This window comes from Mauremys mutica, chromosome 12, assembly GCF_020497125.1.
Source record: "Mauremys mutica isolate MM-2020 ecotype Southern chromosome 12, ASM2049712v1, whole genome shotgun sequence".
Classification (NCBI taxonomy): domain Eukaryota; kingdom Metazoa; phylum Chordata; order Testudines; family Geoemydidae; genus Mauremys; species Mauremys mutica.
Genome location: NC_059083.1, coordinates 46,500,339 through 46,527,268, shown reverse-complemented (window position 1 = coordinate 46,527,268; position 26,930 = coordinate 46,500,339). Strand labels below are relative to the sequence as shown.

The following is a 26,930-nucleotide window of genomic DNA, read 5'->3' as shown; positions in this document are numbered from 1 at the left end:
GAGCCCAGAGCCACCCAGCCCCGCTCTGCCCGCAGTTCCGCTCCGGCCCGGGCCCCCCAGTCCCAGCTGCCAGGACACTAAAAGTCCGGTTACTAACCGGCCTCCACCACCAGGGGGTGGGAAGACCAGCAGCTGCTGCTGAAGCCTGGAGGAGCATGCAGAGCCGGCTGGAGGCTCCCTCATCCTGCCCCGAGCGTGGCTCCCCCTCCCTGTCCCAGTCACCTCCCCACCTCTGGAATGGAGCTTCCCCCTCCCCCATCCTGCTCCATCACCCCCCTACCCCAGCTCCCGTGGGGGGGCATGGACCAGATAAGGGGGGCGCAAGTGAAAAAGTTTGGGGACCACTGCTTTAGGAGGATGGATCACAGAGCCTCAACACCAGGATTTTGTGCCACCGAGGTCAATGAGGGTATGAACTATGCCACTGCCCCGGGCAGTTTGCCGATGCCTGGGCCCCTTCCCAGCACGGTGCCGGGGGGGGCGGGGGGCGGGGGAGTTGGAAGGAGCCATGTGCATGATCAAGGTATTTCCAATGTCCTAAGAGGGAGGAAGAGAAAAGGAAGTTCATTCCCAAGCTGATAATAATCATAACAGTGACCAATTACACACGGCACCACGCAACCATCAGGACGTTCACTGAGCTGCAGCCAGCTTGTCCCTTTGAAGCACAGCTCGGTGGCTATACAGTAACACCACCTCTGTTTTGCAGCGGTGCATGTACACAAGAGGTGAGCCATTGGCCTGCAGTACAATGCCAGTGTAGGTAGGCTGGTGGTGTCAGGGATAGCACATGCAAGCAATGCCCTGACTCACAGGCGCCGACTTTCTCATTTCTCCAGGGATGCTCGACCCCCCAGTCTGCCCCAGGCCCCACCCCACCCCTTCACCCACAGCTCCGCCCCCCAAACGCGCCCCGCCTTCACTCCGCCACTTCCCGCCCCACCTCTTCCCATCCTGTTCCGCCCCGTCCCCCCTGAACGCACCCTGAACCCCCCTTTTCCTGCCCCTGCTTCTCCCCCTCCCCACCCAGTGCCTCCTGCATGCTGTGGAACAGCTAATCAATAGCAGGCGGGAGGCACTGCGGGGGGAGGGGTGAAGCTAATTGGTGGGGCCAACCAGTGGGTGCTGACCATGCACAATTTTTCCCCCAGAGCACCCATGGAGTCGGCGCCCATGCTCTGAGGTCTTTTTGTGTCCAACACGGAGCAGGAGAGGAAAGCTTCAAAGCAAAGAATTTAAAATATCTGTAATCATACCCCTCTCCTAGGACCTCACCACCCCAACAAATCACAGCTGGAAAATGAACTAAAATAATGATCATATAAAGCCATGGAAAACAAGGGAGAGTTTATACTTAACCACCTATAGTGAGATCTATGAAGTTTCAGTCCTGTGTGGCTTCTGACTTTAACCTTTTACCCCTTCTCTATATTTCCCTGCAAAGATCTGAGGTCTCACCGGCAGGAACTCACTCACTGGCTGCCAGCACTTCCCCTCCATCTCACGATCAACTTGCTGAGATGGGAAAGCACCTCCGAGAGTGTGGTGATATTTTCCTCCTGTATCTTCATAGTCTCCTCCTCCAGCTGGGCCAGCAGGAGCCGCTCTTGTTCCTCCAGACAGTGGTGCAGGTGCTGAAACAGAGCCAAAATCAGCTGTCTCTCAGACTCAGTCTGTTCCTGCAAAGAGGAGCAAAAACAGGCAAAAAGATAGTTCAGAAAGACAGGGTGGATGAAAATCATCATTAAAAAATAGATTTCATGTGATTTTTTATATTGCAGTTGCTGGTTCTTTCCTTTCTTCCCATGTAAACCTGTTAAATTGCTAACAATTATGTTTTGAGCCTGTTTGTTTAGTTTCCCAAATTATTCCTAGAGTTTCAGATTTTATAGAGAGGTTGATCCTAGGACATTTCATAGTTAACATAGCACAGAGCCCAGGGCCTCCTTAACATCCTTACTGGGAGAGCAACAAACTCAAGCACAAAGTGGATAAGCAAGTTTACAACCAGCAAACACCATCATCCAAGGGATTGAAATGCCTACAGTCAACAAAGCTGAAGCCAGGAGGCCATGCTACACTTCTCCATTAGGGTTTGTAGTGAGAACTCAATGGGATTTGTGATTGTAAATAAGGGAAGGTTCCCTTCATTCCTTCCTAATATCCTGCTTTTTTAAGCCTCCTTCCAGGTGAGGCAGAGAGGCACCAGCTGTCTCTCTCCCTCCCTTCCCATGCAGGGGGAGGGGAAGAAAAGTACTTTGGGGCAGAGGAAGAAAGAGCACATGGTGGAGAGAATGGGGAGTGGAGAGGGGTGCAGTCAGAACCCCTGGTGGAGTGGGGGGGGGTTTAAGGGACCCTGCCATTGGGTTAAGGGTGAATGAGGGTGCACCCAAAGCTGCTGGTGTGGGGGAGATTGGGGGAGTTGCAGGGAGTCCCTGAAATAGAGGGGGACAGGAGAGTGGCCCTGAAGGATGGGGGGCTGGAGAGATGCAAGGAACCTCTGCTGTGTGCCATGAGCTTTGGACAGAAGCCACAACATTGTATTATACATTTAATCTTAAATTCCAATATCCCCCGTTTGCAGATTAAGTTCGCCAAGCCACAGCCTGACTACTGTAAAATAAAATAATAATTGCCTGGTGGAATCTGTCAACCTTAAGCAATGCTGATTTGTTGGGGGTGCTGAATCTGGGGAACCCCCGGCAGAAGTGACCTCACATTTTGTCCTGCAGCCCCATGAGACCAGAATGGATAAAAGTCAATGATAAAGAGGAATTTTTTAATAAAGAGGAAAAATGGATTTTGATTTAAACTGGATTTTTTTTTTATTATTTTAATCATATTTTTTAAAAAAATAAACCTGTTTAAAATGAAATATTTATTTAATATAACATATATTAAGGCCTAAACTGATTATAATGTAGTTGTAAATGTTTAAGTAAGGTGGTTTTGTTTTAATAGAAATAAATTGCATATGCTGTTTTGTGCGTTTAACTAAATGCCAGTTACCTTCCTAATGCAGCTTGACAAGCATGTGAACAAAAAGTTAATTAGTTAGTAAATAAGCAATATATCAGTCCCCACTTTCTAACACACTAAAAATGTACAATTCATAAGAATCTGAAAATATCTTGCTATGCAATTGCATATATGAATGTACAGAGAGTGCACCCTCTTAGGTAGCAAAATGAGGTACCAAACTTAGTGCAAAGGCTCTTTTGAGCTGTAAATCTGCATGTTTCAGTGGTGCTCTCAAACAGTGAGAATGTCCCTTTCTTCAGAAAATAAGTGAAGTACAAAAGAAAGTTGATTCAAACGGATGGTTTAAAGCCAGGCTTCCCATGTGGTGATTTGAATCAATCCACCCTATATGAGACACACCCAATTGCAGCACAATCTGAGGAAGCAGGCAGGTTTCAGAGCCCTTAAAAAAGAGCATTAGCTTCTCCAGATTCCAGGGTGCCTATAGTACAGCTGCCTATAGTACTGGCTGCTTATTATCCTGGGACTGGCCAAGACACACAAGAATGACTCCACACCAATGGTTCTGTCAGGGGTACATGTACCCCTGGGAGTGCACAGAGGTCTTCCAGGGGGTACATCAACTCATCTAGATATTTGCCTCCAAATGGGCCTGGATTTGGTCCTGAGCAAAGAGAAAGAGACGGGGGGGGGGGGGGGTCAGTTGATGGGTGTGCGACATGCACACAAGTTTAGTTTGGAGATTTTTTCATGGGGCGGAGGAAGTTGGTCTCTTTCTCTTGTGAGGCCTCTGCATCAGGGATGACTCCTGCCCTCTGAAATACTAGAGGAAGCAATAGTGATCAAACCTAACCTGGCAGTGGTACAAGTTCTGTAGCCCTAGAAAAGGATCTTACCTTTTCTGGGTACAGGAATGGGCAACAGGGGATGGATCACTTGAGGATCACCTGTTCTGTTCATTCGCTCTGGGGCACCTGGCATTGGCAACTGTCAGAAGACAGGATACTGGGCTAGATCAGTGGTTCCCAAACTTTAACAACCTGTGAACCCCTTTCACTAAAATGTCAAGTCTCATGAACCCCCTTCTAAAAAGGAATATTTCTAAGGATTTTCTCCTTTATCTGAGTATAAATTATAAAAGCAGTGATCTTGGAAATATAAAATCTGTTTTTGTGACATGCTTATTACACACTATTTATTATTAATTATTATTTATCATTACAGTATTTTTATTACATTATGAAAATGGCAACAATCTTCCAAGATCACACTTTCATAGCTTGTATCACTTTGCATAAGCCTGTTATAAGACAAGGCTCCTATGTTTCATCAAGGAGTATCAGATGTGAAACAGCATGAAGGTATTTAAGGTATTTAAACATGAAGGTATTTAAGAAGTCAACTCAAAGTCCAGGCAAACAACACATGTTACAACAAAGCTTAAACTTGTTCTTCATAATAATTTTTAAAACAACACTAGCTGCCTATTTAATTTTAAAAACAGCAAAAAATATCCACTCCCTTTCCATTTCTTATATGGAGTCTTGAGGTTTAAATCTCCTCAGTGTGATGGATATGCTTGCTTTGATCTGCTTAGCTCTTGGAAGTCCAGGGGCTCTGCCTTGTGCTGCCTGGGGTCTCTAGAGACAGCTCTGTCCACCATTAGGGATTTTTTTTCCTGAGAACCCCCTGTAACATTTCACAAACCCCCAGGGGTTCACAAACCCCCGTTTGGGAACCACTGGGCTAGATGGACCTTTAGTCTGACCCAGTGTGGCCATTCTCAAGTTCTTACCTTATAACCCTGGACAGCCCCCTCTATGGGAGCCCCTACATGAGCTCGGGGAGCCTTGGACTCTCTGCAAACCAGACAAATGGGCAGTCACAGAAGAGTTTCAGGGCCTCCTGGCATTATTGCTCACATCCTCCCTCCCCTCCTGAGCTTCTGGCTGCCTGCAAACTCAGACTTCTGGCTATTTCAATAACATGCCCCAGCTCCCCAGTGGGCCTGAAGTTTCTTCTTTGGGCTGTTTTTCTGCACAGCGGGCAGGAGACGTTTCTACCTACCCGATCCCTCCCAGCACTGGCTGATGCAGGGTCAGCAGAAATTGTGCCCGCAGGGTATGGACACCGGCTCTTTGAAATAATCCAGACAGATGGAACAAGTCAGCTCTCTTTGGAGACTCTCTACAGTGGCTGAGGGCTCCTCCAGGCAGCAGCAAATCTAGCTAGCAGGGCAAATTCTTTGTGACATTTTTACATGTTCTGCCTGTTGCAGGAAAGGGGTGTTTCCATGCCTGGGCCAGCCCTGGTTGGCTGGGCTGCAATGAGTCCTGAATAGCAGTTCCAGGCAGCCCCCGGGGTAGTGGAGAGTCATGTGACTCCTCTCTATGCAGGGAACCTTAACATCTTAAATCCCTGGGTGGTGACACTGTGGGAGGAAGAGAATAAATCCGTTTGGTGTTTTGTCATGGGGGGGGGATGACCAGACCGCAAGTGTGAAAAATCAGGACGGGGTGGGGGGTAATAGTAGCCTATATAAGAAAAAGACCCCCAAATCCCTATAAAATCAGGACATCTGGTCACGCTAGGGGAGAGTGGGGTTACCACTTGGCCTGTATTTGACCAGCCTGCAGTGGCGCTGTTTAATAGTGCGGGTGCCGAAAGCCAGCCCCCTTACCCCTGTCTGCAACCCCCCTTTGCGGCCCACCCCCACCCCCGAGCTGTGACCAAGAGCAGGGCCATGTCTCCAGGAGGCAGGCACCCAGACAGGGGTAAGAGGGATGAGGCCGGAAGCTGGGACCCTAGCGCAGGGCCGGCAAGGCAGCCAGGACCCTTGGGCACGGGGCCGGGACCTTGGGCGTGGGGTCGGCAGCTGAGCCCCAGGAGCGGGGCCAGGACCCCATGTGGGGGGCCAGAAACGGAGCCTCAGGTGTGGGGCCAGGAGCAGAGCCCGGGTGCAGGGCCGGCAGCCAGGACCTACATGCAGGGCCAGGAACAGAGCCCCATGTAAAACCTGCAGGTGCTGCAGCACCCCCCCCACACACACACCCCTAGATCCTATGCCTATGCCAGCCTGGGCTTTTTTTTTTATGCATATGCCTGTTGCCAGAAAAAATAATCTAATCTGCCGGGTTTGTTTTATGTGGGTCTAAAGCTTTGCATTATTCTCACAATACACTGGCTGTCTAATGTTAAAAGTTTCTGTGCCCGGCTAAAGATGCTGCAGTGTCCCCACTGCCACAATTTAAGCGACAGATCAACACAGCAGCTGTCTGCCCACCAACACGCAAGCGCACCACGCGCATGTGTACGAGAGAGGGTTTGAGTCAGCGAGGAGACAGGCGGAAAAAAAGCTAGCCTCAGAAATAGCACATTCAATGACAACTGGCTAAATGAAACAGACTACAAAGACTGGCTGGCAAAATGTGCTGATAAAACAAAGGCCTGTTTGTTATCAATGATGTTACCAATCTTAGCTATATGTGTTCTTGCTCTAGATACTATAAGTGGCTGTTGAAGGGGGGTGCAAGGTTGCCTTGTGGTTAGGGGTTGGGGTTGCCGTGGGCTTGCCTTGTGAGGGGGCAGGTGCTGGGTTTTTTCCATTTCAAAGGTGGTAACCCTAGGCGAGTGAGGAAGGTTTGCAATATGTGAACAGATCAGGGTCAGATTGGGGCCCTGTGGGTCTGGGTGGACACAGCTGGTAACTGACCACAGTCGAAGTTTAGGGCCTGGGGAGTCTGGTATTATTGCTGATGTATTTTTGTTTATTGACAAGGGACATACAAAATCTTGTTTCTCTGAACACAGGAGGAACTAGAAACAAAAGGAGATGGTAATTTCTTTGCTTTCAGCTCCCAGCATGATACGTGGAAATTGGCAGTATGCGCTTGTTACCCAGGGTTCTTTCAACCCAAAGCTCTTGGTAACTTTACTCTGTGCGAGGAGGTGTCAGGAAATAAATCAGGGGAGACACGGCCGTCCGACCGATAGATGGCTGCACAAACAGGACAACACAAGAGTGCTTTCACTTAAAGCTAAACTTTGCTTAGTCTTAAGCACTTACGTACGACCACAACAAGTTACTAAAACACCCTCAACCCTTGATAATTACCAAAGCTGAGTGTGGCTTTCGAGTGATACAGCGGCAGCCCGTCTGCTGCTGGGGAATACAAGATGCATCCAGAGGGAGAGGCCAGTCCAGAAACAAGTCCCACCCGTCTCAAGCTTTTCCCTCTTATTTATACATTAGTAATTAAAGAAACCTTGTTAAGTAAGCAGTTTCAAGCAAGAGGTACCTTCTGATTATTGATTAATCAGGTGTGGGTTTTTCCAGAACTTGCAGCCTTGAGACCTCAATAGACATTCCTGGGGCATATCCTACTCTTTGAAAATTCATGTATCAGCAATTTTAACTCAATTCTTATCAGGAAGGATGTGAGGTCAAGCTGCCCTTTCGGTGGCACCCTAAACCCACCCCGCCTTGGTCAAGCTGAGACTTGCTTTTAACAGCTTGCTGACTAGGCTGTCTTTAACAATAAGCCATAGTGGTTTCAGGCACTTTACTGGTTTGCCAAAGTCTCCCTGTACACGCTCTCTGTCTCTCTCTGGTCTGGTTATTCCCTCTGGGCAGTTTACGTAAGGCAGCTTATGTTGACCTAACTATGAAAGTGTCTACACGAAAATTTCACTCCCTCTGATTAAACTTCCCTGCTATGGCAACTTAATAACTCCACCTCCATGGGCAGCATAGAGTCATGGCTGATGTAGTTAGGTGTCAGTGTAGACACTGCATTGCTTCTGTTGACTGCTACTGGCCTCCAGGAGCCATCCCACAATGCCCCATGCTGACAGTACAATCGGTACAACTGCTCCCGGTGAGGACACGCATTGCTGACACAAGGAGCAAAGTGCAGTGTAATTGCTGTGGGGGCTGTACACCAATATGAATTAGGTCGACTTAATTTTGTAGTGTAGACGTGGCCGCTGCTTGTGCAAACCAAAGGCCCACATGCCTGGAATGTCCATCAAGCTGACATTTCCAACTAGGAGGAAAATTAAAGAAACTCTCATCTTCCCTCCACTGCTTCATCCCTTTTTCTCTCAGTAATCGCACAAAGCAAGACAAATGACCACAAAGGTGTGTGTGGGGGGGGGGGGGGGGCTCAGGGAAGAACAGGAGAAGGTAGAAAAGTACAGCCTCACTCTCTGGGGTGCAGCTTAGTTGTAGGCAGGCTGCAGACCCAGCTAAATGCTGCTGGACACCAGTGTTGCCCCCCCTGCCCCACCCCCAGAAACAATCTGACTGAGTTGCTCTGGGTTTTACTGTTGTACCTGCTAGTGGTCCATTCCCCCAGGAGACTGGCCACGTCTACACTGCGGGCATCACAGTGGCGCAGCTACAGCGCTGTAGCTGGGCCCCTGTAGTGTTGTCATGCAGATGCTTCTTACAGCGATGGAAGCGGGTTTTCTGTCGCTGTGGGTTAGGCACCTCTCTGAGAGGCAGGAGCTAGTCTCATGACCAGGGCCTAGGTGCTCATGGCCTAATGGTCAGAGCAGTGGCAGTCAGGCCTAGCAGTGACAGCAGTGGCGGTCAGAGGCCAAGAACAGCACCATAGGTCAGAGCCAAAGTCAGGGACCAGACGTCAGAGCCAAGGTCAGGCGTCCAAGCGCGGGCCAAGAGGCAGGGTCATCACTACAGCGGGCAGGGAAGTCCTGCTTGCTGTGCTGACGGTTCCTGGAACTCCTCCTGGTGTTTCTCTCCACAGAGGCCATGGGGTAACACACACAGCCCTATTGCAGAGGTACAGAGAGGCCGACTGGCCCACAGACCCGGGTTCTAGCCAGGGGCACTGGAATGGGGGGCAGAGCCCCAACCTTTTTTTCTTGCCTTAAGAGTGAGCAACAGGGGGAGGGGCAGAGAGGATTGAGTGGTGGGCGGGGAGGGGAAACAGGAGGAACGGGGGGGGAGGGAAAGAGGCAAGCAAGGGCGGGGCCTCAGGTGAAGAGGCGGAACAGGGGCAGGAGGAGGCCGAGCAAGGATGGGGCCTTTGGGGAAGAGGTGGGGTGAGGACTCGGGGCAAAATGGGGGAGGACTGAGGGTGGGGCCACAGGGGGAGGGGTGGAGATCAGGCAGGGCCCCGAGGGGAGGGGCAGTCCAGGTGTCGGTGGCCAACCCATTTCTAGGGAGCTTCCGGTGCTCATGGTTCTAGTTCCCACAGACCCCCTCCACTTATAAAAGTGATGGAGCCATGGCCTCCTGGCCCCCCTGTTCCAATGACCCTGATTGGAAGCCTGCTCATTGAGGGAGCCTGCCCTGAGCTGGGATGCCTTCCTTCACTGTAGCCATCTCACAGTGCCACACCCCTCTTGGGTCACATTGGAGCCAGCCTCAGCCCTTGCACAGACATGACCGAATAAAGACCATCATGGCAGCTGCTGCAGGGTTGAACGCGGCTACGGCCCATGTGGGTTTGGGACAGTGGCAGCCAGCACCACAGAAACACACAGGCACAGAAAGGGGAATCCTGTTCAGAGCCCTCAACTCAGATCACACTAACCCGGCCAAGACAAACTGGGCCAGTCTCTCCCACACCACAGCTGTAGTCACCCTTGCCAAGACACGCTGGGCCAGGAGCAGCCCTGGCATACAATGAGTGCATCTGCCATTGAACTCACCGGTGCTAGCATCTATTTATTGATTTTGCATGAAGCGATGCCCAGTAACTCATGACAGGATACAAGATACATGGCCTGATTCCACTCTCATTCACACCAGTATCAATCAAGAGTCTCTCCCATTGGAGTCACCGGGGCTGATTCCCCTCTCACTCACCTCAGTGTCAATCAGGAGTAGTGTGACCGGGGTCCTAGTGGGGGCCAGCTATGGTCACTCGATTAGGGTGAACTCCAAAGAATGGGGCAGACAATCCCCATAAAACTGGTGGATATTCCAACACTTAGATTTACCAAGCCAGCATAAAACAGCTTCTTTATTACCTTACTGGTTACTCAGAAGTCCAAACAACACAGTTCCCTTAAAGTGATCCAGCCTCAGGCCTCCATCCACGTACTCATGTCAAATATGATGAAAATTTCTGTAAATCTTATTTCGTCATATAAAAGAAAAGGTTCCACCAATGCCAAAGTATCGGACACATTACCTCCCAGGTTAATGCATGTTTCAGATCTTACCCAAACACACGTTACAGCCAATTCTTATTAACTAAACTAAAATGTATTAAAAAAACAAGAGAGGGAGAGAGTATGGTTAAAAGATCAATATACAAACAAACATGAGTTCAATTTATTGAGGTGCAGATTCATGGCAGAGATGGTGAGCTCTGTGGTTGCAAAGAGTTCTTTCATTAATAGTTCAAAGATTATAGTCCAATGTCCAATATCACCTTTGGTGAGTGTCAGCATAACTGGGACCTCAATCTTGCGACTCAAACGTCCCCTGATGAAGTATAAGCAGATCTGAGATGACAGAATCAGGATCCAAGGATCTTTTGTACAATTTCATGTCTTTTGACAAGTTGGAGTTCCTCAGGGAACAAAAGGTAATTAGGATGACTTTGAAGGAAGTCCATCACCGGTACTTAGCTATACGAATTAACACAAGGCCATTTGCTTGTTCCTCCACCATTCGCAGTACATTTCAAAGAGAGATGACTATCGAGATATCCCATGTTTACAATTCATTTAAGTGATAGGTTCTTCTTTTGACCTCTGAATTCTCAGAATACAGCATAGGCAGAGACTGTTGATTACATTGTAGACCCTACTCATGCATATGTAAATACAAAAAAACATGGGATGTGTAACCTTTTCTAGCCATGTCTCCCATTGGAATAATTGGGACTGATTCCCCTCTCATTCACACCAGTGTCAATCAGGAGTCATTCCCATTGGAGGTGATTCCCTCCTGGCCTCATTCACTCCAGTGTGAATCAGGAGTGACCCCCTCAGGAGTCACTGGGGCTGATTCCCCTCCCCCACCCTAGTGTAAATCAGGAGTGAAGTCACTGGAGTAAAACTGCTCTCCAGCCCCCACCTTTGTCCCTACCCTCAGGCTTCCTCTCCCTCCATCTGCCCAGCAGACTGCCTGAACTCTCCAGAATCAGAGTGGATAGGACCAGACTGGACAATAGGATTGGGCTCTCTGCCCTAATCACATCCAGCAACCTAAGGTTGTGTCAGTTCAGAGGCTCCCTGCACTTGGCCAGAGTCCCAGAGATGAGGAGCCAGGTGCCAGGGGAACCTCTGCCTGGAGGAAAGGTGCAGCGGTGAATTTCGCCCTGCGTCTCAGGGGCACAGCCTTAGCTGCGATCCCATCTCCACCCAGAGCCAGGGGCGGACTCGCTCCCCCATGAATGAGGCCGGTGGGAAAGTGAAGATTGGGGCTTCACTATCAGCATCAAAAAATGCCACCTGCCCCTGTGTATAGTCCAGAGAGACCCGGATCCTCCTGGGCACCCAGCTCAGGGACAGGGGTCTCGCAGGAGAGGTGAGAACCAAGTACCGAGTCCTCCACAGCCCCACAGCCCAGATCCCCTTCTCGGGTTGAAAGATGAACTCTCCCTTCCTCCTCACAGACTCTCTGGCCACCCCCACAGCCCAGCCCCCTTCATCCCCCACCTCCACCTCCCAGCAATGTCGCCCCGAGGTGAACCCCACACAGCCCAGCACGCAGAGCTCAGCGTCAAATCTCTCCAGATTGTAGGGAAGATGCTGCCGCGTGTGTCCCCGCTTCACGCCTTTCCGATCCTCAGACAGGACGAGTTCGGGATGAGCCGTGTCTGGATCCAGAGTCACATTCGCTGGGGGGTGGAGAATCAGAGTGTTAGGGCCCTACCAAATTTATGGTCCATTTATGTGCCATCTCCTGCTTCCCTGTGGGTGCTTCAGCCCCAGAACACCCACGGAGTCGGTGCTTATAGGGAGGGCAGCTGGGAGATGCCTTCCCAGCCCCGCCAGCCAGGAGGGAGGAACCAAGAGATGGCACATAAATGGACCATAAATTTGGTAGGGCCCTACTCTGGTCAATGTCAGTGTCATGGGGTTTTCACGGTTTCTGGTGTTTACATCTGAAATTTGACAGTGTTGTAACGGTGGGGGATACCAACCCAAAAGGAGGTCATGGGAGGGTCACAAGGCTATTGCAGGGGAGTCGTGGGATTGCCACCCTTACTTCTGCGCTGCTGCTGCCTTCAGAGCTGGGCAGCCGGAGAGCAGCGGCTGCTGGCTGGGCGCCACCACCAGTGCGACCATCAGCAGCAGCGCAGAAGTGAGGGTCACAGGGTATGGGGTGGGGTGAGTTATCATCCATCTGGGTTTTCCCCGCAGCCTTCCTGCCTGGGTCAGAGGCTGAGAGCTGGAGCCGCAGCCTCCTGACTGGGTCAGGAGCTGTCCCAGCCAGCAACTGCAGAGCTTCCTGCAGCTGGGGGAGGTTCCCAGAGGTGGGTCTGACCCACCTTTTGGGGCAGCCCCTGCAGGAGAAGAGGAAGTCCTGTCCCTCCCCAGCCTGGACTGGGACTAGCCACTGGAGCCTGGCCCACAGTGGGAGCCCAGGCCTGCTCCTCCTCTGTCATAGCCAGATTTCACGGGGGAGATCAGATTTCAAAGTCTGTGACCGTGAATTCAGTAGGACTCTACACAGGAGGGACAGTGTGCAAACCCCACTCCAGAAGGAAGAGGCTGGGGATTGACACTCGGCGTGGGGCAGAGGGAGGGGTCAGCAGCATGTGGAAGGCGGAGGAGGGGATGATGAGACACACACACACACACACACACACCCCAGCGAACGGGGGACGGATGGCAAGGACAAGAAAGAGCCCCCAGCCCACAAGGGGAGGAAGAGAAGGAGGCACCAGCCGGAGAGGGTGGACAAGATGGGGCAGCATCCAGGAGTTCCCAAGGACAGGGTGAAGGGAGACCCCACAACCCAGCAAGAGGGAGAGAGATGGAAGAGGATGACTGGAGACAGCAAGGGGCTCGGTCCGACCAGTTAAGGAGTTAATATGCTGGAGTGTTTAAAGCTGTCCCCCTCTCTGGAATGCCCATTCTCTAGTCATAACAGCTTCTGCTTTGTTTGATCTCAGAAGCTTCTTCTGCAAGTGAATCCAGGGTCACCAACACAAACTGTTATGATCTCTTCCCATTTGCAGCCTTCTTCCCCAGCCCCACCTTTCCCAGAGACTCACCCCATTCTCTCTCCAGTTCGGAGGGCAGGGTATCTAGAGAGAAAGGAGAAAGATGAGATATTATGCTGTCACATTACGGTGTGATTTCTGCTGTCCATAGCCAGAGCTGGGATGAATTTGGGGACATGGTGAGAAGAAGTGTTGAAATATTACCCGATGGCAAAAGGGAAAGAAAAATGTAAAAGTGAAAAAACAAAACAAAAATACCGCCCCTTGTAGTCAGTGCCAAAAAAAAAAAAGGGTGGGGGGGAACCTGGAAAATCAAAAATTAGAGAATTTGGGGGGGGAGGAGAGAAACAAACAAAATTGTTTGTTTCTGTTTGTTTTCTTTGTGGATCTGGAAGGGTTTTTTTGAGCAGGGGGGATTTTCCATCAAACTTTTTTTGAATTAAATATTTTGACCAGTTTTAATACTGGTGTCATGGTTTAACAAATAATCAGGATACATGTGCTTGAGGACTGGGCCAAACGCAGAAGGAAAGGGACAGAGATACCCAGATAGAAAGAGAAACTAAGGGTATGTCAGCACTGGGAGTGAGCTCTCCCAGTGCTCTAAAAATCCCACCTCCACGAGGGGAGTAACTCCCAGTGCTGGAGCACTGTCTACACTGCCACTTTACAGTGCTGAAATGTGCAGCGCTCAGGGGAGGTTCACACCCTCTGAGCTAGAAAGTTGCAGCGCTATAAAGTGGCAGTGTAGACAAGGCTTAAGAGTGAATATGAAATGTCTCCCCTCTCCCATGTAGAATGACCAACCTATGCATGACTTAAGTCCACTTAATATGGTGTAAGGAGGACTGATGTGACAAAGTGGGACTGTTCTTAATGTTTCCTCTGAATACTGTGTGGGTGCCTCAGTTTCTGGCCAACACTCTGTCTCCTGGCAGCTAATGGCCCTGGCCCTTCCCCCCTGCAAGGGGATGCTAAAGGTGTGGGAAAACAAAGAGGTCAGGTGACCTCCTGGCCCGGGAAAGGAACTCAGCAGAGAAGGAGGGGCTGGAGGGACTTTCAGTATGGAGCAGGCTGGGGATGGGAAATAAGGGCAGACGGGGTTGTCTGGCTCGCTGGGCCCCAAAATGGACCTGGCTGAGGGGCCCCGTTCTCTGTACCTAAAAGCTCTGTTTTAGACCATGTTCCTGTCATCTAATAAACTTCTGTTTTACTGGAAGAGTCACATCTGACTGCTAAGTGCGGGGTGCGTGCAGGACCCTCTGCACTGGGCGGACCCCCGCCTGGGCGGACTTGCTGTGGGAAGCGCACGGAGAGGCATACGCTGAATGCTCCAAGATCAGACCCAGGAAGGTGAAGCCGTGTGAGCTTCTTGCCCTGAAGACAGTCTGCTCCAAGGGAGAGGAGGCTCCCCAAAGTCCTGACTGGCTTTGTGGGGAGCAGTTCCAGAGCATCGCCCGGGAACTCTGTGACAGCTTCATGCACCAGACTTGTCCTCTCTTATCAGTCATGAACTTTATTTATCCGCAGAGAATTTCTACTGAGGCCAGACTGAAACTGAACCCAGGCAGGAATATAATCAGAGCACTCTGTATGGCCGTAAGGCTTGCTTCATCCAAAGAGACTGCATTCCTCTATAATTCAGGCAAACAAGTTAAGGTGACAACGATTCACATTCATATTATGGCTGTTTCTCAATCAGAATTTCATTTGCCCTAGAAAATTCTCCAGCCCAGTCCCCTCATTCAAGAATTTTGATCTATCTCTTTTTTGTTATTTTTAAATTAGCAGCTGATTGGTCACTGCTCAGCAAATCCCACAATTCTAGAGACAAGTTTTTATTTCCCTTCCTAGATCCCTTCCTGGTCCTACCTTTCAATTTCTTCAGAGTCTCCTTTAGAACAAAGATTTTCGGACAGAAATCACAGAGTCTCTTCTCCAGCTCAGGAGAAATCTCCACTGGCTGCTGAAACTGCCCCTTCTCGCACCTAGGAGACAAGCTGTTCTGATTCATCATTTGATTACTTAATCGCTATTCTTCATTACTTTGGTATTCATCATTTAATATCAGTCGCATGTCAGTGGAAGCCGATGGGCTGTGAAAGCTGTTAAGTTGAGCACATTTCTCTGTGTAACCCAACCTCAGGCCAGGTCCAGCCCAACCAATGGTCACAGTGACCCTTGTGACGCTGGCAGGCCAGATGCCAGCTGCTGCCCAGGCTGCAGGCATTAGCAAAGAACTGGCAAACTCAAAGTTTGAGACCAGACCAGTTCACTTGTGTGTTAGTTTTGCCCACAATAGCTATTAGTCTTATAAGAATGTATTTAGTATTTAGATTCTGTGAAATGCTGGTAAGTTGCTGCATGCATTAATCTCACTTGTAATGTCGATATTCCATGCTATAAAAATATGTAGGTTTTGCTCTCTAACTTTGAGAATGTTTGCTGTGAATTTGGGAACCCAGACATGGGAATGGTCCTCCCAGCCCACACAGAAGAATTGTCAAAATCAGATGGGCCATCAAGAAACATCACAATACAAAGGATTGGTTAACGCCCTATTGCACCTTGGAAATGCTACCTGCAAGAAAGCTCAGTCCTGTGGGCTTGGAAGCTGAAGGATGGAAATAAAGCAAAGTCACAGGAAAATTTTCCATCTCTTTGCTGTTTGATATCTGACGGGGCCAGAATCCTGAAATACACTTTGGGTCCACCCTGACAGACACTTTGAGTTGACAGATCACTACAGCTCTGTCACTCTTTGGATTAATTCCAGGTCTACACTATAAACTTACATGGGTATAACTCCCTCACTCAGGGGTGGGAAATATCCATACCCCTGACCTAACCCCTGGTGTAGGCAGTGCCAGTTCTTCTGGCACAGGTGGAGCATGGAGTTTTTATAGCATGTTCCTATATTCAGGTTAATAATTAAAGAGCATCAAGCCCAAGTTTCAGCCCAAGCCTGAATACCCTGCCCTGCATGCTTTGCTGCTATCTGTGAAGGAGATGAGGATTGGACAAGAGCCCAAGCACAGTGAAGCGTGAGAGGGGACTGAGAAGATGCCACGTACCTGGTCAGGGTGTTTCTGACGTCCTAGAGAGAAGAAAGGAAGCTCAGTCTCACAGTGATAACAGCGAGAATGAATAATGCCTAATCATCGAATCTGTTTCTATGTCCCACGGGTGGAGGGGGCACACACCACGTTCCCAGGGAGGTGTGTCAGCAGTGTCACGGTTAGCACCGCCACATTGCAGAGACAGAGCCCGGGCTCCTGTTCCAGCCAGCAGACTTGCGGTTAAAGCACTGAACTTGGACGCAGGAGATCTAGGCTCTATTCCTTGAACTGCCCTAGACACCCCTAGTGACTTGGGCAAGTTACATCATCTGGCTGTGCCTCAGTTCCCCAGCTTTATAATGGGTGCAATAGTGTGATTCACGTAATATTTCCCAGCCTTCCAAGTGGAAGATAAATTCGTTCACTATTCAGGTGCTTAGACTCCACAGCGATGTGGGCCATAAACATTTCTAGATACATGTGCATGAAGAAATAAAATCTCTATAGACTAAGCAGCGCCTTTTCCCTGATCTTGGTCGCCTGATAAACTATGAGTCATAAAATTCAGAACAATAAAATGAAGACCAAAGGGAAGTGATAAAGAAGATTTCCATATAAGCAATATGTACAGTGAGTTACAGAGGGAGGTTTGAATCCTGGACCCCGTCTCACAAGTCTCACTTCTATGTTGTTTTCCAAAATTCTATACCAGGAGCCAAGATCTCACCTGCAGGAATTCACTCACTGGCTGCCGGCACTTTCCCTCCATCTCACGGATCAGCTCACTGAGTCGGGAAATCTCCTCGCAGAGTTTGGTGAAATTTTCCTCCTGCATCCTTGTCATCCCCTTCTCTAGCTCTGCCAGCTGGCCCAGCAGGAGTCGCTCTTGTTCCTCCAGGAACTGGCGCAGCTGCTCAAATTCAGACACAATCTTCTGCCTCTGGGCGTCTGTCTTCTCCTGCCATGAAAGAGTGAAAAGGCAGGTCAGGGACGTGGAGAAGATTGGGGGATATTTCCCTGGGCCCTGAGTGTGCAGTGGGGCGAATTTCATTACAGATCCAAACTTCAACACTTCCCATTTAGAGAAAAACTTGATTATGAACCATCTCCAAGTTGTCAGAGAGAAGATTTTGCCCAGAAATCCATCTTGGTCCTACTTTCTCTGATGTCTGGGAAGAGAGGAGGTAGGGCCATGGCCCCACAACCTGCACTGGCCAGAGAAGCAATTGCATCCCTCCCTTGGCTGCAGCAGCTGCTGCGCTCCCTCAGGGCTGTTCTGGGATCCTGGGGATCTGGTCCAGCCCCACTGAAGAGCAGAAATCATTGGCACAATCCAGCCCATGGAGAGACAGGAATATCCACAGAGGGCGACATGCACAGACACAGGAAGCACGATTCTCAGGCCTTTTTAAACTGCGCTGAGACTAACCCTGTGCTGTGGGTTGCCTCGACCAGGGGAGAATGGCATTTATGTTCCACAATAGTCCTGCTCCCGGCCCATGGGATAAGAGGTGCAACAGCAGTGTGGAAAAAGCCCACTGCATCCCAGCTGGTCTCTGCTACTCATGCCCCTTGGGGAGTCAGAGCCAGCTTGTGCAGCCCCGAGGCTGCTCTAACTTGCATGGAGGGCCCAGAATTCAGGGAGGGCAAAGGTCAGTTTAAGCCATGTGAGACCATCCCTAGGCAGGAACTGACTTGTGTATTGGTTCCCCGCGATCCCACCAAACGTGGTCAGAGACACACACACACACACCCATCCCCCTACTCATCCAGGGAGACAGACTCCTACCCCATGTCTCTGCTGGCTGATAACATTGGACACGTACCAGATACTCCCGGCTTCTCCCTTCTGCTGATACTTTCAACCCCAGGAGCTTTTCTCTCTCTTCCTTCAGAGTCTGCAGCCGGGTCTGGAATTGTTTCTGAGCAAAGAAAAATAGCGTGGCTGGAATTGACTTTCTGTGTTTGTTTGTGGGCAGTTTCCTCAGCAGAGATCGAGGAGTCTGTCCTCCCTACAGAACCCTGGACACAAGACAGGGCCTCCCTCTGGCACTGGCTGGCCTGGACCCTTCTCCCCTCAGAGTGGCCAAGCCCACCTCTGGCACCTGAACCCTCCCGCTGGGACCCCACCTCTCGATCAGGGAAGCCCCCTGCGCCAGAAGCTGTGAGGTTCTTTCCCAACCCCCTAAAGTGCAGGTCTCGGGGGAAAAGGCCAAGGCTTGTCCCAAAGTCTGATTTTCTGGAGATGGCAGCCAGGGAGCTTCTCAGGTTGGCACCTAGGCCTTGCTTTCACCACCTCTATTCAGAGTGAAGATGATTAAACCACCTTTAGCCCCAAAGGTTTTGTCCACCTTGAGCTCAACTGAAGACACCCATGCTAGGGGTGAAAGCACGCCTCCTCGCACTGCAGAGACTTCTACCACATGCTAGCCTGGTCCGCCTTTCTGTCCTTGTCTTGGCCCCAGTTGGCTGCACTCAAGTGGCTGCCTATTCTGTAGGAGCCACACTAGCAGACAGCTAAAGAGACTCTGGTGGGATTTGAGCCCACAACCTTTGAATGATTGTCTTAAACCATGCTATGCACTGTTCCTTAGAAGGCCAACACACATTCTATTGCACCACAGAACCCTTAGATGAGTTGGCTACCTCATCGCCTCTCTCTACTTTGCAACACTGCAATTGCTGTGGTAAAAGCAGGGGAAGCTATGAGGAAAACACAGCACTGGCTGGGAATTAAACCCAGACCAACTACTTAGAAGTCAGCCATGCTAACCACTACACCACCAATGCTGCGTTGTTAATAGCCCTTAAAACCCATAACTATGCATTACCCAGAACCTGTCTTCGGCCAGACTGCAGCCAAAATGACACTGGCAGGGTTCAATCATCTACACTGCAGTTTTTTTCACTTCCCTCCTGAGGCCGGGAGCAAGCCCTCCCAAGGGACTCTGGTGGCTGGCTCCAAAAGTCTGGTACAGACCAGCTGTCACCCACTCCAGGCGCAGTCTCAGGTGGGGACATTCACTAGGTGCTACACCAGCCACATCCTCGCCCAGGTGTCTTACAGCCAGCTCAGGGTGGACAGAAACCTTCCGTGGAGCTGAAGGGCTAAAGGTGGTTTAATCTTCATCTTCATTCTAATAGAGGGGGTGGAAGCAGAGCCTGGGTGCCAAACAGAGCAGCTCCCTGGCTGCCATCTCTGGAAAATAAGCCTTTGAGACAAGCCTTGGCCTTTTCCCCCCAAGACCTGCGCTCCAGGGCGGAGCCCTCCAACAGGTTGGGAAAGGGCCCTGCAGCGCCTGGTGCAGGGGGCTTCCCTGCTCGGGATGTGGGGAGAGTGATCCCGGGGGGAGGATCAAGGTGCCAGAGGTGGGCATGGCCACTCTGAGGGAAGAAGGGCCCATATGAGAGGAGGAGAGCAGGGCGAGCCTGCCAGGATGAGTGTCTGGCCACCTCCTCTTTTCGCCTCTCTGGGGTCCTGGGAAGAGCAGGTGGATGAATGGGCCTGAGGCCCCAGGCCACGGTCCTGCCACCCTCCTCAGCTGCCTCCCCGACTCGTCGGAACACCAGCCTGAGCTTCTGGGGCCACCAGCTCAGCCCTCTGGACACACGAGCTCGACCTACCGACCGCAATTCTTTCCGGCCCAGGTTTCCTCCTCAAATGGAGCCCTGCAGGGCCCGTTCTCCCCAGCAGGAGAACCCAGGCTAAATACTGCGGCTGCAGCACAAGGTGGAGCGACTTAAGAGTCAACACCTAAGTTAGTGGAGAGGCTTAAACATTTGTCTCTTCAGTGTGAGGCCAGGGATTGCTGGACCCCAGCTGCCCACCGCTCAGTGGCAGCGCCCCAACCCTTGCATGGCCAGAAGGGGGCATCCAGATGGGCTGGAAAGGAGCAGCTGCAGAAGGCTTGTACCAGGCCTCAGCCACTGGAAGAGGCTTTCGTTTCTTTTTCTCCTTCCCATTTTTTCCTTAATTCTCGAGGGGGTTAAACACGTCTCCCTGCGCAGCAGAGATGCAGATAGAGGCTTCTACCTACTGCTAGCCAGGCACACCTTTTGGCCTTGTCTTGGCCCCATTTAGCTGCACTCAAGTGACTGACTATTGCTGGGGCCCTACCAAATTCACAGCCATGAAAAATGTGTCATGGACTGTGAAATCTGGTCTCCCCCTGTGAAATCTGGTCTTTTGTGTGCTCTTGCCCTATACTATACAGATTTCATGGGGGAGACCAGCGTTTCTCAAATTGGGGGTCCTGACCCAGGAGGAAGTTGCAGGGGGGTTGCAAGGTTATTTTAGGGTTAGCGGTATTGCCACCCTTAATTCTGCACTGAGTTCAGAACTGGGCGGCCAAAGGGTGGCAGCTGCTGACTGATGGCCTAGCTCTGAAGGTAGCAGCACAGATGTAAGGGTGGCAATACCATATCATGCCATGCACTGCTGCTGGTGGTGGCTCTGCCTTCAGAGCTGGGCTCCTGGCCAGCAGCCACCACTCTCCAGCTGCCCAGCTCTGAAGGCAGTGCCACCACCAGCAGCACAGAAGTAAGGGTAGCAGTACCTCAACCCCCCTCTTCCCCGCAACACACAATAACCTTGTGACCCCTCGCCCCAACTCCTTTTTGGTTCAGGACCGCTACAGTTACAACACCATGACATTTCAGATTTAAATAGCTGAAATCATGACATTTACAATTTTTAAAATGCTATGACTGTGAAATTGACCAAGAGGGACTGTGAATTTGGTAAGGCCCTACCTATTGCATAAAAACCACAATGGCAACAGCTAAACTGACTCAGGTGGGATTTGAACCCACAACCTTTGAATGACTTGGCTAATGGAGGTAGGCCAGGAACTACTCCCTAGAAATCCAACACACTAGCCATTGCACCACAGAGCAGCTATGCTAGCTCCCCTCCTCTCTCTACTTGGCAACACTGCTTTGCTGTGGTAAAAGCAGGGAAAGCGCTGAGGAAAACACCACACTAGTTTGGCATTGACTTCAGACAGACTTAGCCATGCTAACTGCTACACCACCAATGCTACTCCGCTAGTTGTCCTCAGGACCCATGAATATGCATTACCTAGAACAGGGGTGGGCAAATCTTTTGGCATTGGTGTTGAGGAAACTATATGGAAGGCCGAGTAGGGAACGATGTGCCTCCCCAAACAGCCTGGCCCCCACTCCCTCTCACTTCCTGCCCCGACTGCCCCTCTCAGAACCCCTGACCCATCCAACTCCCTCTGCTCCTTGTCCCCTAACTGACCCCTCCTGGGACCCCCCACCCCTAACCACCCCCTGGAACTCCACCCCCTATCCAACCCCCCCTGTTCCCTGTCCCCCTGACTGCCCCGCCCCCTATCATCACCCCCGCCCCCAGACAGGCCTCCCCGGGACTCCCACGCCTATCCAATGCCCCCGTTCCCCGTCCCCTGACTGACCCCCCCTGACAGAACCTCCATCCCATCCAACCGTCCCCTGCTCCCTGCCCCCCAGGACCCCTGCCCCTTACCCAACCCCCTTCTCCCTTCCCTTGCTGCTCAGAGCAGCAGGAGCTCGCAGCCATGCCGCCCGCGCTGCCCAGCAAAAGTGGTGGGCCAGACCACTGGCAGCATGGCAAGCTGAGGCTGCAGGGGAGGGGGAACAGCACGGGAGGAGCCAGGCACTCAGGGGCTGGACAGACTGGGTGTGACCCGCAGGCCGTAGTTTGCCCACCTCTGACCTAGAACCTGTCTTCAGCCAGAGTGACACTGTCAGGGTTCAGTCCAGTGATGAGCTGCCAAAATCTTAACAACTGGTTCCCTACCGGGTCTTCGGCGGCAGGTCCTTCATTCGCTCCAGGTCTTCAGCAGCGCTTCGGTGGCGGGTCCTTCAGTGCCACCGAAGACTCAGAGCGAGTGAAGGACCTGCCGCCAAAGTGCCGCCGAAGACTTGCAGCGCCGCCCGGTGAGGAAGCCCCACGTGTTTTTTTACGTGTTTTTTTTTTAAGTCATCCCTGCCGGGGCCCTGTCAAAACTGTTCAAATCGGGTCCCACACTTCCTAAAGCTGGCCCCGCACATCAGGGTTGCAAAATTGTATCAGGGGCCAGGTAGGGAAGGCTGTGCCTCCCAAAACAGCTGTCCTCCCCATCCAACACCCCCCCATGTCCTGCCCCTGACTGCCCCCCTCAGAACCTGCAATCCATCAACCCCACCCCTGCTCCTTGTCCCCTGACCACTGACTCCCAAGATCCCCCCCACCCTAACTACCCCCGCAGGTCCCCACCCCCTACCCAACTTGCCCTGCTCCCTGTCCCCTGACTGCCCCGTCCCCCTCCACACCCCTGCCCCCTGACAGCCGCCTCCCGAAACTCACTGTTGAATAATAACTGACTGCATCTCCAAATATAATACATATGTAGCCAATAAGTCAGATTTAATAGTCTTTATTGGATTCTGATATTTATTGCAAAATTGAACTAAGTGCTTTGATGAAGCAGTTTTTACAAGCACTAGTATGAATTGAAGGTAGCAGTTACATTAATTTAATCTCTGTTCTGTGGATATGATGAAAAGCTTGGCAAGCATTGAGACAGTAGCCATGGCAAATGTTACAGAACACCATCGTGGGGTAGGGGATTATATAGCTACTGCCAATGGCTGTAAACAAAAGAAATGATGTTTTAACAGTTAGCCAGTGAGAAACTACAGTATTTTCATTATTATACAAACAGGTCTTAAAGTCATTGCCTTTCTTCCTGATGTGTTAAAAGCAATTACATTGGTTAATAAAATTCAAAGACAACTTTTGTTTTTCCTAGTCACAAAGTGTAAAGGACAGAGCCTCTTTAGAATGCTGGGTGATATAGTCTTACCATTATCTCTCCAGCTATTTTTCTATGTAAAACAAGTTACATATTTAACCCTGTCTGAAACAGAGAAACAGATTAACATGAATAGATCATATAGGCTTTAAAAACAGAACTATAGACTGGAGAAAATGAGGCAAAAATAGAAAGGAAATGTTGAGGAGAGGATTTTGCTAGGGGAACAGCAGCTATTATTAAGAACATACAGACAGGCAACTCACTGCCCCCGCCCGGGATCCCATCCCTCCCCTCCCCCCAGCCTCATCTCCTCCCGCCACGAGCCTCGTCATCTCTCGATTCCTCCACCCCCTCCCAGCCCCGTCACTCTCTGATTCCTCCCCTCCCCTTCTTACCTTGGGCTCCGCAGGCTGCCAGCTGCAGTCTGATTCCCCTGGCAGCAGCCATAGCTGCTGCTGGGAGACAAGACACCTCGGCTCTGTGCAGCTGAAGAGCGATGCATCCTTTGGCCGAGCGCTACCTTCCCCCGGTTCGCCCCACAGCCCCCCGAACCTCATCACCCCCAATTCCTCTCCCCCCGGGATTCCTCCCCTCCGAGTCTCGTCTTACCTTGGGCTTCGGCAGGCTGATTGAATCAGACTGCAGCTCAGCCTGCCGGAGCTGATTCAATCAGCCTGCTGGAGCCCAAGGTAAGACGAGACTCGGAGGGGAGGAATCCGGGGGTGACGAGGATGGGGGGGAGAGGAACCGGGGGTGACGAGGTTCAAGGGGCTGCGGGGCAAATGGGGGGAAGGTAGCACTCGGGCAAATGACGCTCTAGCTGCACAGAGCCAAGGTGTCTTGTCTCCCAGCAGCAGCTGTGGCTGCTGGCTGTATGGTAACCCTAACAACTGGTTCTAAACCGGCTTCTAAATTTAGCAACCGGTTCCTGCCAACGGGTGCGAACCATCTCCAGCTCATCACTGGTTCAGCCACTACACAGCTGTTTTTTTCACTTCACGCCAAGCGTCCGGCGCAGGCCGGCTGCTGCCCACTCTGGGGACAGTCTCAGGTGGGGACTTTCACTGGGGCGCTACGGCAGCCAAAATATAGAAAATAACCATCGTCAAAACAAAACAAAACTATTTTAGATGACAACACAGGACACCCAGGCTTTACCTTGTACTGCTGGGCCGCCTCCTCTACTGGGAACACAGAGTGCGCTCTGTGCGCCTGCGACTCTCTGCAGATCACACAAATTAGTTGCTGATCCGTTTCACAGAAGAGTTTCAGGGCCTCCCGGTGTGTCTCACACCCTTGCTCCCCTCCTGGGGTTACTGTGACCTGGAAACTCAGCTGCCTGGTTATTTCCACAACTTTCCCCAGCTCCCTGTTGGGCCTGAAAAGCTTCTGCTGGGCGGTTTCTCTGCACTGGGGGCAGGAGAAGTTCGTATCTGTCTCCTCCCAGCACTGGCTGATGCAGGCCCGGCAGAAGTTGTGCCCGCAGTGGATAGACACCGGATCTTGGAAATACTCCAGGCAGATGGAACAAGAGAGTTCATCCTGGAGACTTAGTACAGAGCTGTGCGCGGCCATGGCTGCGTGACAGGGTTAGTTTCATTTCCTTGTCTTTGGCCTCTGTTCAGCCTATGGGGCGTTCCCCTGCGATCTGGCTGATTCGCTGCTGCTCCCGTGAGCTGTGGCTGAGAGTGTCAGTCTGGGGAGGGCTCTAGTCTGGGGAGAAATGTGACTCTCTGTGTGCAGGGAGCAGGGTGACCAAACGTCCCGATTTTATCGGGACTGAGCGGATATTTGCTTGTTTGTCCCACGTCCGGACCAATGTTAGGTCGGGACACTGGACAAACAAGCAAAGGCTCCAGAGCCCGGAAGGGCTCGCGCCCTCCCCTGCCCCGACTCCACCTCCTCCTTCCCCCATTGGATCCCGCCCCCTCACTGCCCCATTGGCTCCCTCCCCAAATCCCCGCCCCCTCACTGCCCCATTGGCTCCCTCCCCAAATCCCCGCCCCCTCACTGCCCCATTGGCTCCCTCCCCAAATCCCCGTCTCTTGCCAAGCACGCCGTGCCCAGGAGCGCGGGTCGGGGTGAGTATGAGTCTGGCCTGGCCCCGAGCAGACAGGACTCGGGTAGGACGGTACCTGGAGGGAGAGTAGCGGGGCGGCCCGTGGTGCCAGCTGTTCTCCCCACCTGGGCAGCAGGACTCGGGAGCAGCCGCTGCTGCAGCTCCCTCTGCCGCGGGGGGAGGAAGTGGCCAAGCACATGGCGCTCGGCGGCTCTGGCGCCCGGGCCCGAACCGCCCAGGCCTGCTGCGGGGACCCAGCAGCGCGCGCTGCGCCCAGCCCCTGGCCAGTCGCGTCTGGGCTGGCTGCCCAGCTGGTGCAATCCCGCGGCGGAGGCATCGGCAGCCCAGCCCCGTTCGTTCCCCTGCGGGACCCGAGCGGGATTGGGGCGGGGGGGCTGGGGCCTGCTGCCCCCACTCCGGGGCCGCCCGCGGGATTGCACCGGCTGGGCAGCCAGCCCAGACGCGACTGGCCAGGGGCTGGGCGCAGTGTGCGCGCTGGGTCCCCGCAGCAGGCCCGGGCTCGGGGGGTTCGTGGGTGCCAGAGCCGCAGCCGCCGAGCTTGGCCAGCGGCCGCTTCCTCCCCCGCGGCAGTGGGAGCTGCAGGAGCGGCTGCTCCCGAGTCCTGCTGCCCAGGTGGGGAGAACAGCCGCCGCCTGGCCCCGCGGGCCGCCCCCTACTCTCCCTTCCAGGTACCGCGCCCGAGTCCTGCCTGCTCGGGGCCGGACTCTCACTCACCCCAGCCCCGCGCTCCCCTGAGTCTCCCGGGCCTCCCTCCAGCGCTTGCAGAGGGAGGAGGAAGCGGGGGTGGGGTGGTTTTGTTTTGTTTTTTGCTCTGCTGCCATTTTTTTCCCCTCTGCCACGACCCCCCATCCCGATATTTGAGCTGGGTGATCTGGTCACCCTAGCAGGGAGCCATGTCAAATGCCCAGTGGTGGTGCTCAGGGAAATAAATTTCATTCTGGTGTTTTAAGGTGGTAGAGTTTCATAAGAACGGCCACACTGGGTCAGACTAATGGTCCATCTAGCCCACTATCCTGTCTTCCAACAGTGGCCAATGCCAGGCGCCCCAGAGGGAATGAACAGAACAGGTGATCATCAAGTGATCCATCCCCTGTCACGAGGGTGACCAGATGGCCTGATTTTATAGGGACAGTCCTGATATTTGGGGCTTTTTTTAATATGAGCTCCTATTACCCCCACCCCCTGTCCCGATTTTTCACATTTGCTTTCTGGTCACCCTACCTGTCGCTCATTCCCAGCTTCTGGCAAACAGAGGCTAGGGACCCCAGGAGAAGTACCCTGGATCTCAGTACTGGGGAGACAATGGAGGAATTGCTGTGCCAGTGGCTGATATGCAGGAGGGGGCAGAGCCAGTTGCAGCAGCTGCAGAGGGCAGGCACTGCCAGGTCCTCGCTCCCTGCTGCCGAACTGTGGCCGTGGCTGCTCTGAATGGGGTTGCCAGTTCTCCAGGCTTTCCCGGGATTGTCCCTCTTTTGAGAGTGCAGCTCCGGGCACTCCGTAAGGCTGCCAGCTGTCTAGTGTTATGGGTTCAGGAGCATCCTCGATACCCCTGGGGGGGGGTGGGAGGGGTATCTCAGAGGTGGGAACCCCAATTCTGCACCGCTGTGTCTCTCCTGCCTAAGACTCGGCTGGTGCGTGATCTGTCCCACATCTGGAGCAGGCCTGGGAGGGGTGTGATTGTGGGGACAGCCCCTCTGAGAAACAATTCCTGCCCTGCTCCCCTCTGGTATTGTATAGAGGGGGGGGGGCAAGGAGTGCAGTTACAGCTACCTTGGAAAGGATACCCTTAGGCCCCAGATTATCCTAAGTATTTAGGCACCTAACTCCCATGGGTTATGTGCCTAAATACCTT

At 52.2% G+C, this 26,930-nt stretch overlaps 1 protein-coding gene and 1 non-coding gene across 3 annotated transcripts; both read right to left on the bottom strand.

The window, feature by feature from the left end:
- Positions 1-10,669: 10,669 nt before the first annotated feature.
- LOC123345776 (zinc finger protein RFP-like) lies at positions 10,670-24,842 on the bottom strand. 2 transcript variants are annotated; one of them, XM_044982824.1, is made up of 7 exons: positions 24,157-24,842; positions 18,022-18,117; positions 16,923-17,153; positions 16,211-16,233; positions 15,009-15,136; positions 13,188-13,220; positions 10,670-11,804 (listed from the first exon to the last, which is right to left on the bottom strand). In XM_044982824.1, exons 1-7 carry the CDS (start codon positions 24,571-24,573, stop codon positions 11,290-11,292), a joined length of 1,443 nt encoding a protein of 480 aa, XP_044838759.1. In that variant the 5' UTR covers positions 24,574-24,842; the 3' UTR covers positions 10,670-11,289. The 2 variants fall into 2 exon arrangements, with proteins under 2 accessions (XP_044838759.1, XP_044838760.1); XM_044982825.1 differs by having other exon boundaries at positions 15,009-15,124.
- Positions 18,914-18,985, bottom strand: TRNAR-UCU. The gene has a single exon. It is a non-coding gene; the product is annotated as a tRNA-Arg (tRNA).
- Positions 24,843-26,930: the final 2,088 nt, after the last annotated feature.

What these genes read in the sequence shown, in the direction of transcription:
- LOC123345776 (XM_044982824.1), bottom strand. Translation starts at nt 24,573, where the DNA reads ATGGCCGCGCACAGCTCTGTACTAAGTCTCCAGGATGAACTCTCTTGT. An exon ending in CAGTGAGTGAATTCCTGCAG is followed by an intron (nt 16,234 to 16,922) that starts GTGAGATCTTGG and finishes TCTTCTCTCTAG; the next exon opens with GACGTCAGAAACACCCTGAC. An exon ending in GACTCTGAAGAAATTGAAAG is followed by an intron (nt 13,221 to 15,008) that starts GTAGGACCAGGA and finishes CTTTCTCTCTAG; the next exon opens with ATACCCTGCCCTCCGAACTG.